General features: G+C 33.8%; 1 protein-coding gene across 4 annotated transcripts in view; it reads right to left on the bottom strand.

Annotated features, from left to right (window-relative positions):
* Window positions 1-17,971, bottom strand: part of LRRC28 (leucine rich repeat containing 28) — a 235,992-nt gene that overhangs the window by 50,330 nt on the left and 167,691 nt on the right. For all 4 annotated transcript variants that reach the window (XM_074234188.1, XM_074234189.1, XM_074234190.1 and 1 more), the window contains one exon: window positions 6,672-6,774. In XM_074234188.1, coding sequence (XP_074090289.1) covers window positions 6,672-6,774 — 103 coding nt within the window. The remainder of the gene's footprint in view (window positions 1-6,671; window positions 6,775-17,971) is intronic.

Here is a 17,971-nt window from a genome sequence, read left to right as displayed (position 1 = left end):
TTGGCCAATATGACCAGGAAGGATAATAATCATTGTTGGAAGGGTTGTGGGAAATCTGGGACACTATTACACTGTTGGTGGAGCTGTGAACTCATCCAACCCTTCTGGAGAGCTATTGGGAACTATGCCCAAGGGCAACAAAAATGTGCATACCCAGCAATACCACTACTGGGTCTATACCCTGAAGAGATGATAAAAAAGGGTGAAAACGTTACTTGTATAAAAATATTTATAGCAGCCCTATTTGTGGTGGCAAAGATTTGGAAATCAAGTAAATGTCCTTCAATTGGGGAATGGCTTAGCAAACTGTGTTATATGTATGTCATTGAACACTATTGTTCTATTAGAAACCAGGAGGGATGGGATTTTAGGGAAGCCTGGAGGGATTTGCATGAACTGATGCTGAGTGAGATAAGCAGAACCAGAAAAACACAGTACACCCTAACAGCAACATGGGAGTGATGTTCAACCTTGAAGGACTCGCTCATTCCATCAGTGCAACAATTGGGAACAATTTTGGGCAGTCTGCAAAGGAGAGTGCCATCTGTATCCAGATAAGGAGCTGTGGAGTTTGAACAAAGTTCAAGGACTACTCCCTTTAATTTAGAAAAAAACAGATATCTTATTGTCTGATCTTGTTACTTCTTAGACTTCCCTTCTTTAAGGATATGATTTCTCTCTCATCACACCCAATTTGGATCAAGGTACAACATGGAAACAAAGTAAAGACTGACAGAATGCTTTCCATGGGGGGGGGAAGCAAGATTTGGGGAAAATTGTAAAACTCAAATAATATCTTTAATAAAAATTAATTTAAAAAAAAGAATAGCCACCAGAATAATTTTTGGATGATGAGCCCAGAAGTGGTAGTGGGGAACAAAGAAATATTCCAGTTCTTCCACTTGACCAATGAATTGAGGCAATGAACAAAAGTGCAACCAGTGATGGAAAAAATAGCCAGATAATTTGCTTCATAAGGAAAAAGTCAGATAAGTTTAAGTAGGAAGCAACAAAAATATGATTTAAGATGAAGGCTAAGTGTCAAGTCTTTTCTTTATAATTTTATAAAAATTTTTAATTTTTTATAGCTATTATTTTCACTTAGATTGTTGAAGTCATTTATAAAGTTTTCTTGGCCCTGTTTACTTCACTTTCTATCAGCTTACCTATGTCTTTCCATGTTTCTCTGTAGTTAACATATTGGTTGTTTTTGAGAACTTATTAATATTCCAATAAATTTATGTACTATAATTTGTTAGCTGTCCTCAATAGATAAACATGTTTTGTTTCCATTTATTTTCTTAATATAAAAATGCTGCTATAAATATTTTCAAATATAGGGAACCTTTCCTTTTATCAATGATTTCTTTGGTATATATACTGAGCAAAAATCTCTGGGTCAAAAGGCATGGATTTAAAAAAATATATATTTTTAGTTCCAAATTTACTCCCTTATTCCACTCCTACCTTACCCATTGAAAAAGCAAGAAATATGAATACTAATTATACATATAAAATCATACAAAATATATTTCCACATTAGCCATATTTAGGAGCAAGAAAATAAAGGAAAAAAAAACATGCTTCGATCTATACTCAAAGTTCAACAGTTCTCACTTTCTTGGTGGATAGCACTTTTGCTCATGGATCTTTTGGAATTGTCATGGACCATGCTATTGATCACTGTCTAAGTCTTTCACAATTGATTATTATTGCAATAGTGCTGTTACTGTGTATATTGTTCTCCTAATGCTGCTCACTTCACTTTGCATCAGTTCATAAGTCTTCTCAAGTTGTTCTGAAACCATTTGTCATTTCTTACAGCACAATAGTATTCCTTTATATTCATATACCATGACTTATTTAGTCATTCCCCAACTGATGACCATTCCCTCAATTTCCAATTCTTCTTTATTTTTATTTTCATTTTTAGGCATGGGCATTTTTAGAAACTCTATTTATATCTGTGTTTCCATCTATTAAATTTTTATAGAGGGAAGATATCCATCATAAAACACAGACACATAAAATGATTATGCATTAACTCATTTGTGGACTCAGACCACTATTTTATTCATATCTTATTTCTTTTCTTTTTCCCTTTTTCATGATTTTATAAGAATCATGAGTTTTCCATAAGGATCAGTAATCCCCCCCCCAATACTAATTTAGTGGTCCACCAAAGTCACCACATAAGAGGAAGCACTGATGAGTTATGGTGGAATCTCTTTTCTCCTGATCTTGTGATGAGGAGGATATTGTGATCAAATTATATCATGTTCCTTATAGTGAGATAGTGAGATGTAGGAGAAATAACACTAGAACTAGATCAAAAGAAAGGTTTAAATCCCAGTGTCAACATTTACTGACTAGTTGTGACCTTTGGTAAATACCTTTTATGTGTGCCTCAGTTTTCTCATCTGCAGGAGTTATAACAGCTACTTTAGAGTTTTTACAAGAAAGGAATGAGGAAGGGTACTCTCCCAGTGGTGATGGGTCTTCCTACTGCCTGCCTGTCTCAGCAGAGTTCTGAGATGCCCTGAGGAAGATGAGAAGAGAAAGTTAAGATAGAAATGCTACTTTCTGAGAGAAGGAGAAGGATGGGATCTGTGATTGCACTGGCATTGTGAACTCCCTCTACAAATGTAGTTCAGCACCTTTTCTCAAATACTAGTCTTAGAAAGTTGCTAGGATCCTAAAATGTTAAGTGATTTGTGTGCCAAAATGTATCAAGAGACTGATCCTGAACCCAGTTCTTCCTTTTCCCCAGGATCAGCACTCTCTATTCACTATGCCAAACTGGCTTTCGTTTTTGAGAAAGGAAGAGGAAAAAAGAAACATTGTCTTAAGTTTGACAGATTAATTTTAATGCCTGAAAATCCAATGAAACCAAATGCATTAATGTAAAAATACTTAAGTAAAAGGGTAGACATGCTATTCAGTCAATTTCAATATTTAAATAAAACGTAAATTTGCTGAAGGGACAAATAACAGAGGATAAGAAGGAGTAAATGAGCTGTGTATCAGATATGAGACCAAAATATTAAGTGTCTATTTTGTTATTAGTTCTGTGTTAAACATCAGAATTCTTTCTTGTAATATAAATGATATGATAGTAAAGTATTAGTTTAAAGAAGCATTATTATATAATATTTATCCTGAAGAATTAAACAAGTGGAGGAAAGAAACAGAACATGTTAAAAGCAGAGGGAGACCATGTAAGTAAAGAATTATAAGAAAAGAAGCAAGCAGTATAATATGGAGAAAGAAATCAATCAAAAGAGAGAGAAAGCAGATAGTTAGATTTTAGAATTTTGATTGCCATGAGTCTAAAGGAATGGAGGAAAAACATGCCATTCACCTCTGACAGATGCAAAATGCAGGAGACATACATTTTCAGATATGCCCAATGTGGAATTTTGTTTTGCTGCACTATTCAGCTATTTATCAAGGGCTTTATTTTTTGTTGCCATTATTTGTTTTTGCTCAATGGGAGTGGGGGTAGTGGGAGAGACGGTTAAATTAAACTAAATAAAAATTAACCCAAATGATATTTATGCTCATAAAAACTCATTTATTTAAATATAATTTTCTGCTTTGCAATTAAAAAAATCAGAACTAAACCACATACTAAAGTAGAATTATGAAAATATACTGTATCATCTTGCTACTAAAAAAAGATTTTGATTCACTACTTTGATGGGGGTAGAACTGCTATTAATATTACTGTTGGACATGAATGAGGCTAGAGATAATACAGATGTAATACTTTTTTTCCATGCAGTTTATGGGAATAAACTGCCATAACCTTAAGTAAATTAGGAAGCATTCTGTTCCTATGGTCTTACCCTCTTCATCATGCCCCCTCAACCAGTTATTGTACTCAAAGATTTATTTAAGGATATTTCTAATGGCTAGTTGGATAAGAGTAGGAATCATGAAGACTTAGGTGCAAGAATATAGAGACAGTTCATACTGGTTCATGAGAAAGGACTAAAATTTATAGTATCAACATGTATATACTGGCAAGTAGCAATGATAATAAATCAAAATATGATTTGTTTTCTTAATTGTCTAGACAAATGAAGTGATTGAGAAAATGTGAACAATACAGATCAAATAGGCTCTTTCTAGAGTCAGCTGTCAAGTATTTATTAGAATACTGTTGTCTAGGTTCAATTCCTGTAAAATAAAAGAAATCAATTTGATGACCTCAGAGTTCTCTTCTATCTCTAACTCTATGATCTTTATTCAATGAATAAAAGGATATAAGTTCTAGTTCTATTTCCATATAATTAGTCATTTACTTCTATGGATTTTTTTTTGTTTTCTGTTAGTAATACATTTATGTTGTTGTATAAACAACTGTTTAACTTTGGGAAGAAAAATGAATGAGGTGTCAGAAGATATGGGTGTGCATCTTAGCTTTTCCAATGATTAGTGGTATGATCATGATTATGATGATGTTTGTCCTTTGTTCTTGATGAAGATGGCATCAAGGGAGGTAATGCCAAGACCAGCACATGAACTTGAGTTGATTGAGACAATGCTGTGCTAAGTCACCAACTTCACTTTCTCCTCTAGACCCATCTGTCCAAAGGCCAGATATGAATCAGGACGACTGGAGAGGGTCCTGGATACGAGGCCATCAGGATTAAGTGATTTGTCCAAAGTCATATAGCTAGTAAGAATCAAGTGATTGAGACCAGGTATGAACTCCTGTCCTCCTGACTCCCAAGACTCTATCCATTGCACTACTGGTATGATCATGATAAACAAGTACAAACATTTTTAATTCTCAATTTTCTTTTTTTATAAAATGAGAATAATGTCACACTGCCTCCCTCTCATGGGTTGCTGTGATCATTAAATAAGTTGATAGATCATATAAAATCCATTTTGAAAACTGTCAAGTGCTATATAAGTGTGTTGTTTATGAAGATAATAAGCCTTTTCTTTAATGCTTCCAGAATCCACTTCTTCAGTTGGGGTATTCTTTCTCTCATGTGGATCATAGTTCCTCTAGAGTTCGATATATGATTTCTGAGAATTGCTGTGGTTAAAAAAAATCACCATGCAGTCAACCTGATGATGAACCTCCTCTCCATTTGGGCTGACTTCTTAGAGAAAAGCTAAACTATTGGAATGGCATTTGAAGACTTTCTTGCCCCCAAAAGGTCTGCTAACACAACTCTCAAGATAGGGTTATTACCTCAAAAAAACAAGATGTTGGAATGCTTAAAGTTTAATACATAAAATTCACATAAGCAAGACACATCCTAAAATCCAACAATTACAATGTTTATTTTCAATGTAAAAAAAAGTAGCTACTTATTTTCTTTATTTAATAGACAAATGGAAAAATAATCCTTGGATGATCAATTTCATTATATATTATATATACATTATATTATATATATTATATATATTATATTATATATATTATATATTATATATATATTATATATACATACATTATATATACATTAGTCAAAAATCTTGAAGCATTGCTTTAAGATTTTACTTTCTAGTCAATATTATAACTTGTAAAAATTATACAAAAAACATTAACACAATTTGCCATAATTTTTAAAAATAGAAAACACTCCAAAAATAATACTTTCCAAATTAATCATTTGCAGTCAACTTTTATCTATGAATTAGATGAGCTCTGTTTTTTTAACAACATTCTGAGATCAAGATTCTAGATATTCTAACTTTGTTTCAATCAGTAATATTGTATTAACCTCAGATAAACTGATACATCTGAACTATGTCATTTTTCCATTTCCTTTACAAAAATAAAGATAACACTCATATAGTTGCTATAAAAATGGACAATATATACACATAGTTCCCATCTAACATACAACTATAAATACAAATACCTAACCTTCTTCAATAAGACTTTCCCTTCTTTCTTTGCTGACACAGTAATCTAACATCTTGGGAAATTTAAGTTATTGGTTAGTCTTACATATTGATCAAATTAGAAATAACTGGCTTGCTCCTAGATGGTGCTAGGACCACTTTGTTATCCATTTGAGAGGAAATAAAACAGCCAAGGTAATTGTAGAGCCAGTATAGACATTGTTGGCTTCTCCTTAAGTGTGAAGTTTGAAGCAATTCCTTTTTTTGGGGGGGGGTACAGGCAAACCTGATTAGCAATGAAATTTTTTTGTTATTTTATCAAAGACACCAATCATTCAGGGTTATTAGGATGAAGTTCTATATTGGGGCAATAATTAGCATATTAATTTTACAATGTCTCCAGAAGGAATGGTGCTAGATAATACACTTTTGAAGTAGAAAAGACTCTCTACAGTGTTGTACAGGAGGAAATTACTAAATTCATGCTGGATGTTCCAGTTTCAGTAAGTTTGCTATAAGTGAATCTGCAGTAATGCCTCTGAATTTATTTCTCTTTTGACTAGGAAGTATTCTAAATAGATAAGCATCTGAACCAAATGTTCAATGCTTTTGGAATTGCATATTGAATTCCTATCTTTTGGGGGGTGGTTTCTAATTATCTTTTTACTATATTAGTGAGAGATTTTATATTAGAGCTAACAATAGTAGAGATTGTTGGAGTGATACAGTCAATGAAGCAAAAATAACACTGCCCATGCAAAAAAGCTTAATAATTATATAAAATATGAAATTAATCTTACCCACTGCAACCGATGACCTTATTATATAAATAGGAAGGCAGACCTTTCAGGTGAATGTTGTTATCCACATACACATATTGTAGTTCTCGAGATCGACCTAAATCTGGGCCAAAAAAGGATATGATAAGAGAAGTATAGCTTTGGTGTGATGGAATTGGATCTAGATTAGCCTTAAGGTTCTGATGATGTTTTTTTTTTTTTTGTCCTTCATTCTCGAAGAAGACCATGACATCAGGGAGGGGATATCATGATAAGCACAGGAATTAGATTTGAGTGTGGGGTTCTATGCTAAGTCACTTCCCTTACTTTCTGCTCTAGAGTCATCTGAATCTAGTGGTCAAACATGGATCAGGACACCTGGAAATGGCACTGGATGCAAGGCAATCAGGGTTAAGTGATTTGCCCAAGGCCACACAGATAGTAGGTGTCAATTTTCTGAGGCCAGATTTGAACTCAAGTCCTCCTGATTCCAGGGCTGGTGCTCTATCCACTGTACCACTTCAGCTGCTCTATGTGTCTTATTATGGTATAGTGAAAAAATAAATTTGGAGTCTGAAGAATTGTGTCTATATCCAGTTCTGTTCTTTATGAGCTGTGCAATCTTGGGCAAATTGTATTAACCTCTTTCTGCTTCAATTTCCTCATAAATAAAATGAAGGCATTGTTAAGCCCCTTTCTCACTCCAAATCAATGATCCTTATGAGCTCTGGCTCTTTCATTAACATAGTACATAATCCTATGTAAGTCCCATAATCTTTGTGAGTTTTCATGTACTCTATAAAAAAAGAGACTTGGACTAGATGATAAGATTTCCAAGTATTGTTATTTTTTTCTATTCTAATGTCAAAAGACAAACACCAAATAAGATATAGTATGAAACTAAATAAACAATATTAAAATGTATTTTTATCCCAGATTTTAAAAATAATTATAAAGATGAATATGAAATAACATTGGTTTTCGTAGTGTTAATTCAACAAATATTAAGCACCTATAAGCAAGGAAATGACATAGATACCGAGGATACAAAGATAAAAATGAAAGTCTCTGGCCTCAAGATGTTTATATCCTACCAATAATAATGCCTAATAAATGTATTTCCCTTTAAGGTTTGCAAATTTTTTATACATATCATATTTAATCTTATAACCAATTTTACTGGTAAGGCAAATGAAGCTCAAAAAGGTTACTTGAATTGCCCATGGTCACAAAGCTAATACCTGTCAAAGGCAATCCTGGACACTAGGTCTTTCTTGACTTCCAATCCAATGTTCTTTCTACCAAAACTTTTTTGCCATAGGTAAAAATCAATAAAATTTTTAATACCTATATTAGGGGTCTAAAACTGGAATATGGCTTAGAAAAGCTTTACTTTGTTCAAAAAGAATAGGATAGGCAAAAAGGGTAGAATGGTATTATATATGTTTAAAATATAAGATTAGTAATCTAGTGTTTGATGAACTCAAAGATCCAAAATTTTGGGAAATCAGACTTTTACAAAAAATTACTAAGAAAACTGGAAAACAGTATGACAGACACTAGGTATAGACTAGCATCTCATATCATTTACTAAATAAGTTTACATGATTTGGAAACCATGGGAATACCTATCAATTGGAGGCTGGCTGAAGAAGTAGTGATAAGTGATTGTAATGAAATTTTATTGTGTTATATGAAATGATGACTAGATGCTTTCAGAAAACCTTGAAAGGGCTTACATGAACTGATACAAAATGAGATGAGCAGAACCAGGAGAACACTGTACACAGTAATAGTAACAGTAATATTGCAAAATGATCAACTGTGAATGATTTAGCTATTTTATGATTTTGCTATTCTCAGCAATATAAAGAACTGAAGGATTTACCATCATTATGGAGTTTTTCTTGCTTTTTATTACAAGGCAATGGGGTTAAGTGACTTGCCCAAGGTCACACAGCTAGGTAATTAAGTGTCTGAGGCCACATTTGAACTCAGGTCCTCCTGACTCCAGGGCTGGTGCTCTATCTACTATGACACCTAGCTGTCCTAAGATCTGAAGGATTTATAATGAAAAATACTTTCTACCTCCAGAGAAAGAACTGACTGAAGCATATTTTTTAAAACTTTTTTTGGGGGGGTGGGTCTGTATATTCTTTTGCAATGGGGCTAAGGTGGAAATATTTTTGCATGACAGTGCATATATAACCTATATCAAACTGCTTTCCTTCCCAGGGGGTGGGGGGAGAGATAGAGGGTGAAAGAGAACTTGGAACTTGAATGTTACAAAATGTTTATTTACATGTTATTGAGAAAAAAATCTCCAAAAAAGGGGGGGGGGGATGATGTGAGGAAGTCCTAGAATCAGAATAGGAAAGCATATATTGTCAGTGATGCATACTGTGGTCTACAGGAAATAATGAACCTGTCAAATGGGAATAATAAAATATTTGGGGGAGGGTAGGAGGAGCTTAAATTATCCCAGTAATATATAAGCTCCTTGAGATCAAGGACTGTCTTATTTTTTGTCTTTTTATACTATATAAATCAGTACACTGCCTGGCAAAAAAAGAAATATTTCATAAATACTTGTTGGACTGAATACAGACTACAGACAACTGTTTAAAATTTCTGACAAAAGTAAAATAGTTAATAAATTATTTTTGACTTACATTAATAATCATTTCAACTTACAAAAGCTGGAGAAACTAATGAAAAAAATGCTCTACTAGATCTTGATTCTTACCGACATGAAGGAATATTTTCCTGAAATAGAATTATGACTAGAAATCAACATTTAATATTAAATATATATCAAAGAGAAGAAAGTGAAGTATAATCTAACATGATTTCAGAAGAGTAGAATTTAAAGGGTTCAAGGAAAGGAAAGGTGCACTACTATGGAATAAAGTTCTACAGGAGTAGGAACAAATGGGAAATCTCAAAAATAAAATTCTAAAAACATAAAAAAAAGAAAATCTGTTGAAAAATTAAAAGATTATCTAAGAAAATTAATGTGGATATATCAGGAACTCATCAATATTAGATTTAAAGGAAATCTATTAAGGAAAATGAGAGCAAGAGGAAATAATGGAGAGTGAATGACAAAAATATGACATACTTCTATTATAATAATGTTGGAAATGTTAATGTTCAGATTAAGCTTAGCAGTCAAGTAAATCTAAGAATCACAAAAAAAGGTTTTTGTTTTAAGTTATGCTGAAATAAAAAAGAAGGGTAAAAGGATGGTAGATGATAACAGCAGGAAAGCAGAGCTTCTTCACTTCTTATTTTGCTACTTTTTTCTTTCTTTTATCACCCATCAACATAAATAATCTTTGGACTAGAATAAAAATGTCTAACAGGGATTAGGTATCAAAGATAAATAGGGATATGGTACTAGAACATCTTGTTCCTCTGCAATTCATCTACAAACCCAGATCAATTACTATGAATGTGTGTGTGTGTATACACACACACACACATGTATGTATATATATATATGTATATGTTTCTCTCTTTCTCTCTTACCCCTAGTACTCTATTATTCCTATTTGACAATTCATTATTTCCTGTATGATGTGATCTTTGAGGCATTGTCAGTATTTTCTCTGTGATTCCAAGGAGAATAATGCAGGTATTTTAGGTGGGCAGAAGGCAAAGGTCTTGGATTTCACAGAAGAGAATAGATTCTTTTCATAGACTTCTCTAGCTTTCCTCCTCCCCTTTCCAGACAGCTGTCCTATATAATATATATAGTTATTTTTTTTGTGCTGAAAAAAAATCAGCACAACTGACTTATATACTTTAAGTCTCAACAACATGTGCAATGTATAATGCTGATGGACCTCCCATATCCATAAAGAGGTGGGTTGGAGAAGTCTTCTCATATCTTTTCATTCAAGTCATACTTGATCTTTATAATTTTGTTAACATTCACTTTTATTTTTTTTGGTGCCAAAGAGATTTGTCCCTGGTCCTATGTTATTTAATAGTTTTATCACTTGGATTAAGGTGTTGCTGTCAGCTCTGTAGATTACAGAAAGTTGGGAGAGATAGAATAGTATATAATGGATTCAGAATTCAGAACAATCCTGAGGGCTTAGTCTATTAGACCAAATCTTAGATGAAACTTAATGTTTCTAAATTAAAGTCTTATATTTAGATTTAAAAAATCATAAAAACACTGGAAAAGAAAGCAGTTTATTTGAAAAACGCCTAACGGTTTAAGTGTACTATAAGTTGATTGTAAGTCAAAAACCGGCAACATTAGGAGAGGAATAGTCTCATTATACACTGCTCTGATCAGACAGCATCTGTAGTATAATGTTGAGTTTTGGGGCATCATGTTTTGGAAAGGTTATTGATAATCTTAAGAGTCTATAGAGGAAGTTAGCTGGAACAGTGAAGGATTTCAACTAGGATAGATGAAGGAAGTCCAGATGTAAACATAATATGGAGAACAGAAGACTCAGGAAATACATAACTGTATTCAAGTATTTAGAGGGTCGTCACATGAAAAGGATAAATCTTGTTCTGTTTACACTCAAGAAACAAAACTAGAATCAATGAGCAGAAGTTACAGAGAGGGGGAGGGTTTCAGTGACTGTTTCAAGAAATTTCCTTATAACAACAGTTGTTCAAAAACGGAATGGGTTATAAGGGGTGATGAATGCCTCATCACTGGATTTTATTTTTTTGACAAGGCAATGGGGTTAAGTCACTTGCCCGAGCTAGGGAATTATTAAATTATTCCCAGCTAGGGAATTATTAAATATCTGAGGCCTCAGTCAAGTCCTCCTGACTCCAGGGCTGGTGCTCTAGCCACTTCACCACCTACCTGTTCCTGATCCAATTAACTTTCATGATTTTCTTGTTTGGACCTAAACTCTTCCCTTATCTATAGATCTGGCAGGTCAAATATCCCATGCACTTCTAATTTACTAAGAATATCACACTAAGCATAGACCAACATCTTACAACATATACCAAGATAAGGTCTAAAACACTTATCCATTTTGATCTTATTTTAATATATGGTACAAGATATTAGTCTATCCTTAGTTCTGCCACATTACTTACTTGGCAGTTTTCCCAGAATTTTTTTTTAGGCCAAATAGTGAGTTCTTGTCCCCAAGCTTGGATATCTGGGCTTATCAAACCTGAGATTATTATGATAATGTACTATACTGTGCACTGTTAAATTAATCTGGTTCTCTTATTCACCATTCTATTTCTTAGCCAGTACCAGATGGATTACCACTTTGTAATATATTTTGAAATCTGTTATTTGCTAGGTTGTCTTCCTTCATATCTTTCCCCCGATTCCATTTTCATTTTTGAAGTTTTATTCTTCCAGATGAATCTTCTTATTTTTTAGCTCCATAAAATAAATTTTAGTACTTCGGTGTGGCACTAAATAAATAAACTTAGGTAGGATTGTCGTTTTTATTTTACTAATTTGGCCTGCCTATGAGCAATTAATATTTCTTCAGTTATTTAGATCTGTCTTTATTTGTGTGGTTTTTTGTAATTATGTTCATAAAGTTCCTTGTATGTCTTGGCAAGTAGATTTTAAATGGAATTTCTCTATCTCTTCCTTCTGAACTTTTGGGTTAATATATAGAAATACTAATAATTTATATGGGTTTATTTTATATCATGAAATTCGTTAATGTTATTGTTTCAGTTAGGTTTTTTTCTATTGCTTCTTTAGGGTTCTCTACGTAAACCACCATATCATTTGCAAAAAATGTTTATTTTGTTTACTCTTGCCAATTTTTATTCCTTCAATTGCTTTTTCTTACCTTTTAGCTATACCTAGCATTTTTAAATGAATAAAAGTAATGGTAATAGATTTTCTTGCTTCACCTCTGTTCTTATTTGAAAGGTTTCTAGTTTATGCCCACTACAGATATTCCATGATCTTTGCTTTAGATAGATGCTCCTTATCATTTTAAGACCTCCATTTGGGGCGGCTAGGTGGCGCAATGGATAGAGCACCAGCCTTGGAGTCAGGAATACCTGAGTTCAATTCCGGTATCAGACACTTAATAATTACCTAGCTGTGTGGTCTTGGGCAAGCCACTTAACCCCATTTGCCTTGCAAAAACCTAAAAAGACCTCTATCTGTTCCCAAGCCTCCTAGTGTTTTTATACAGGAATGGGTACTGAACCTGTCAAAACCTTTTTGTGCATTTATTGATATAATGATATGATTTTGTTGTTATGGTTACTAACATGCTCAATTATGCTTATAGTTTTCCTAATATAGGGGAATTCTGAATTCCTGTTTTAAATCCCACTTGGCCATAGTGTTTAATCTTTGAAATATATTGCTGTAATTTCCTTGCTAATATTTTATCTAAAATTTTGGCATTGATATTATTTAGGGAAATTAGTCCATAGTTTTCTTTCTCACTTCTTTCTATCACTGGTTCAGATATCAAAACCATGTTTGTGTCATAAAAGAAATTTGACAGGACTCCTTCTTTAACTATTTTTTCAGATAGTTTATATAACATTGAGATTGATTGTTCCTTTAAATGTTTGAAAGAATTCACTTGTAAATCCATCTGGTCCTGGGTTTTTTCCCCTTAGGGCACTCATTTATGGCTTGTTCAGTTTCTTTTGCTAATACAAGGTTATTTAAGTATTCTATTTACTCCTATTAATCTGGGTAGCTTATAGTCTTATAAATATTCATCCATTTTATTTAGATTGTCAGTCTGATTTTTTATATTCTATCTTTTTATTATTTTCATTTCCCCTAGTTACATGTAAAAACAATTATTATTCATTTTTAAAACTTTGAGTATCAAATTCTCTCCCTTCTTCATACACCCAACCCCCTCATTAAGAAGGCTAGCAATTCAATATAAGTTAACCATGTATAGTTAAGCAATGCATTTCCATAAGATTTATGTTGTGAGAGTAAACAGATTAAAAAAACTCAAGAAAAACAAAGTTTAAAAATATGCCTCAATCTGCTTTCAGATACCATCAGTTCTTTCTCTAGGGATGGATAGCATTTTTCATCATATCTCCTTCAGAAATGTCTTGGATCATTTTATTGCTGAGAAGAACTAAGTTAATCACATTGATCATCTTGTACCTTTCACTTGGCATCAGTTCATGTAAGTTTGCCCAGGTTTTTCTGAGAGCATCTGATGAGCACATCATTTCCCACAGCAGAATAATATTTCACCACAATGACATACCATATTGTTCAGTCATTGCCCAATTGTTGGGCATCCCCTTAATTTCCAATTCCTTGCCACCAGAAAAGAATGCTATAAATATTTTTGTGCATATAGGTCCTTATTTAAAATATCTTTTGAGATACATATCCAACAGAGGCAATGCTCAAAGGGTATACATGGTTTCATAATCATTTGGGAAGAGTTCCAAATTGCTCTTCAAAATGGTTGAATTGGTTTACAACTACATCAACAGTGTATTAATGCCTCATTTTTCCCCACACATGCCTCCAACATTTGTCATTTTCCTTTTCTTAGTAAAATTAGCCTAATAGGTATGAGGAAGTAGCTCAGAAGTATTTTAATTGACACTTCTTTAATCAATAGTGAGTTAAAGCATTTTTTCATATGGGTATAGATAGCCTTGATAACTTCATCTAAAAACTGTTCATATCCTTTGACCATTTCTCAATTGGGGAATGGCTCTTATTTTTATAAATTTGACTCAGTACTACTCTATATGTTTGAGAAATGAGGCCTTTATTAGAGAAACTTGCTTAAAATTCTTTTTTCAGTTACTATTGCTAACTGTATTTCTCTCCATCCTATTCTATCCCTCTCTTCTCTTCTCTCTCTCTCTCTCCTCTCTCTCTCTCTTCTCTTCTCTTCTCTTCTCTTCTCTTCTCTCTCTCTCCTTTTACCCTGCTCCTCCTCAAAAGTGTTTTGCTTCTGATTATCCCTCTCCAGAATGCACTCCTTTCTATTACACTCCTTTTATCTTATTCCTTTTCCCTCTTACTTCATGTAGGGTACGATAAATTTCTATGCTGAATTGGGTGTATGTTATTCCCTTTTTGAGCCAATTCTGATGAAATTAAAGTTCACTTATTCCTCATCTCTCCCTTCATGTCTCACTGTAAAAGCTTTTTCTTGCATCTTTTATATGAGATAATTTGCCCCATTCTATTTTGTCCTTTTTACTTTTTTCCCAGAACATTTCTCTCTCAGATTTCATTTTTTTTACATATAATTCCTTCATATTCAAGTCATATCTATGCCTCTTTCTATATATACTCCTTCTAACTGCTCTTACAATGAGAAAATTTTTGAGTTACAAGAATTAGTTTACCATGTAGGAATGTAAACAGTATAACATTATTAAGTCCTTTGTGATTTCCCTTTCCTGTTTACCTTTTCTTTCAATTCTCATATTTGAAAATCAAATGACTGTGTATCCATTTTCCTGAAAAAGTATGTTCAGTTTTGCTGGGTAGTTGATTTCTTGGTTGTAATCAAAGTTCCTTTGCCTTCTGGAATATCCAAGCCCTCTAATCCTTCAAGGCAGAATCTTGGGTTATCCTGATTATTGCTCCATGATACTGGAACTGGGTTTTTTATGGCTGTTTGAAATATTTTCTCCTTGACCTGGGAGCCCTGGAATTTGACTATAATATTCCTAGGAGTTTTCATTTTGGGATCTTTTTTAAGAGGTGATAAGTGGATTCTTTCAATTTTTATTTAACCCTCTGGTTCTAGAAGGCAGTTTTCCTTGATAATTTTTTGAAAGATGATGTCTACTATGATGGAAAACACCATTCACATCCATAGAAAGAACCATGAAGTTTAAATGAAGACCAAAGTCTATTATCTTCAATTTTAAGTTGTCTTTTATATTACATAAAGTTGTTATCTCTTTTCTTTCTTCCTTTTGGATCTGATTCTTCTCTTAAAACATGTTCAGTTTCAATCTATGTTTAGCATAGTTACAAACGTAAAGTCTATTATCAGATTAAGCTCTGGGGAAGGGAAGGGAAGGAGGGAGAAAATTTGTAAAACTCAAAACCTTGTAAAAAATGATTGGAAAAAAACTGCCATTATATGTAGTTGGAAAAAATAAAAAAAAGAAAGATGATTCTAAGCTCTTCTTTTGACCATGGCTTTCAGGTAGTCCAATAATTTTTAAATTCTCTCTCCTGGATTTATTCCAGGTCAGTTGTTTTTCAAATGAGATATTTCATATTGTCATCTATTTTTCATTTTCTTTGTGGTTTTGTTTCATTATTTCTTGATTTCTCATAAAGTCATTAGCTGTTATTTACTCAATTCTAATTTTTAATGAATTATTTTCTCCATTGAGTTTTTTTATACCTCCTTTTCCATTTGGTCAATTTTGATTTTTAAGGCATTCTTATCCTTATTGGTTTGTTGTACCTTTTTTTTTTTATCATTGGTCTAGTGTGTTTTTTTAAGGTACTATTTTCTTCAATTTTTTTTGTCTCCTTTACTAAGCTGTTGACTTGTTTTTTCCTGAATTTCTTGCATCAATCTCATTTCTCTTCTCAAACTTTTCTCTATGTCCTTTACTTGATTTTCAAAAATCCTTTTTGACCTCTTCCATGGCCTGAGAACAATTCACGTTTTTCTTGGATGCAGAAGCTTTGACTTGTTATCTTCTTCTGAGTGTGTGTTTTGCTGTTCCTTGTCACCACAGTAACTTTCTATGGTCTGAATTTTTTTATTTTTGCTTATAATCCTAGTGTATTACTTGACGGGCTCTAGAAAGCACTGTCCCAAGCTTCAGGGGTTTTGTGCAGCTGTTTTCAGAAATACTTCTAGAGTCCTGGCAGTTTTCAATTCTTCCAAGGTGGTATGATGATCCAAGGAGAGGTGTTTACTAGTCTCCTGGCCTGTGCATGGTCATAAGCACTCATTCTTCCCCTGGAACTGTGAGGATGTCCTTGTGTTACTGTGACTGCAAGCTCTGGTGTGCTGGTCCTTTTCCTTGCCCAGGGATTGCCATCCAGAACTGTGACCCAAATCGGAGTATGGGCAAAGCAACAGAGTCCTGCTTCAGTGCTAACAGATTCCTATACTCTCCTTATGACTGGTTGTTCAACTCCCTTTCATTGATGGACTAAGAGTTCCCAAAGCAACTGCTGTTGATTCAATGACTCTAAGGTTGTCTCTTATTTTGCTGGTGTGGCCTGCACTGGACTGTATACAGTTCACTCTTAGTCAGATATGATAGACCTTTCCTGCTGATCTTCTAAGCTGTCTTTGGCATTTGTGAGTTGAGAGGTCTGAAAAGTGCTATTGCTAACACTGCTTCAGTTGCCGCAGAACTGCTTCTGTTATCCTGGGGCTTAGTTGGCTCAGTCTTGGTCTGCTGACCCTCCAAGTTGTCTTGGGATGGAAAATTGTTTCAATCCCTCTTTTTGTGGGTTTTGCCACTCTAGAATTTGTTTAGTCATTATTTAAAGGTATTTGAAGTAGTCTGGGGGAGAGCTCAAGTGAGCCCCTGCCTTTACTCCACTGTCTTGGCTCTACCCTTCATTGTCAGTTGATTGTTAGTTTTATTGTGATATGATTGGGCAAAATAACTTTTAATAATTGCTTGGGCAAGAAAAGGCAAGACTCACAGATCATCATCAGAACTCACTCCTCAGGACAGTAGCATGGTCAAAGAGCCCAAGATTTTAGTGGGAAGAATAAAACTGAGGACAACTAGGTGAAGTGCCCTCTGAATTTGTTTTTCTCAGTTGCCCTATCTTCCAGAGAAGGAGCAAGCCCCCCCCTGAACTAACTTTATAATGATCTTTTGCAAATGAATTCTATTAAACTTTCAGTGCCCTTGAAGTCAAGTCAGCTACAATCTGGGCTCCAGCCAACCTAATCCAGACTAGGTAACTGGAACCCTTTCACATAAGCAGAACATTCTGCTTCCATGGTCCAGTTCCCAAGCCCTCCTACTCCTCATTCTTCCTTTGCTACTGCTCCTTTTTTCTTTCCTTTCTACTCCCATTTGGGAGGGGATTATCTTCCACTTCTCCCATGTAAACTCCCCTTTTTGTGGTACTCCATCAATATCCAAGACATTTTCTACAGAGTGGGCTTCTTGGTAGAAGGAGGTCGACCCATCACATGTGCGTTTCTTGTGAAATAAATCAAATTACTACCCATATCTTATGGAGTTGCTATTTTTGGTTAATAGCACCAGGGTTTGAAAAATGCATATTTACTCCTCAAAAACTAAACTGTATTATATTTATGAGGAAATCTTGAAAGTATATAATTATCTACAGGAATTGTTGATATAGTTTATGGATTTTAAATCCATAATAT

This window comes from Macrotis lagotis, chromosome 4 (assembly GCF_037893015.1).
Source record: "Macrotis lagotis isolate mMagLag1 chromosome 4, bilby.v1.9.chrom.fasta, whole genome shotgun sequence".
NCBI lineage: Eukaryota > Metazoa > Chordata > Mammalia > Peramelemorphia > Peramelidae > Macrotis > Macrotis lagotis.
The sequence above is the reverse complement of the archived record's forward strand: the minus strand, read 5'-3'. Positions and strand labels throughout refer to the sequence as shown.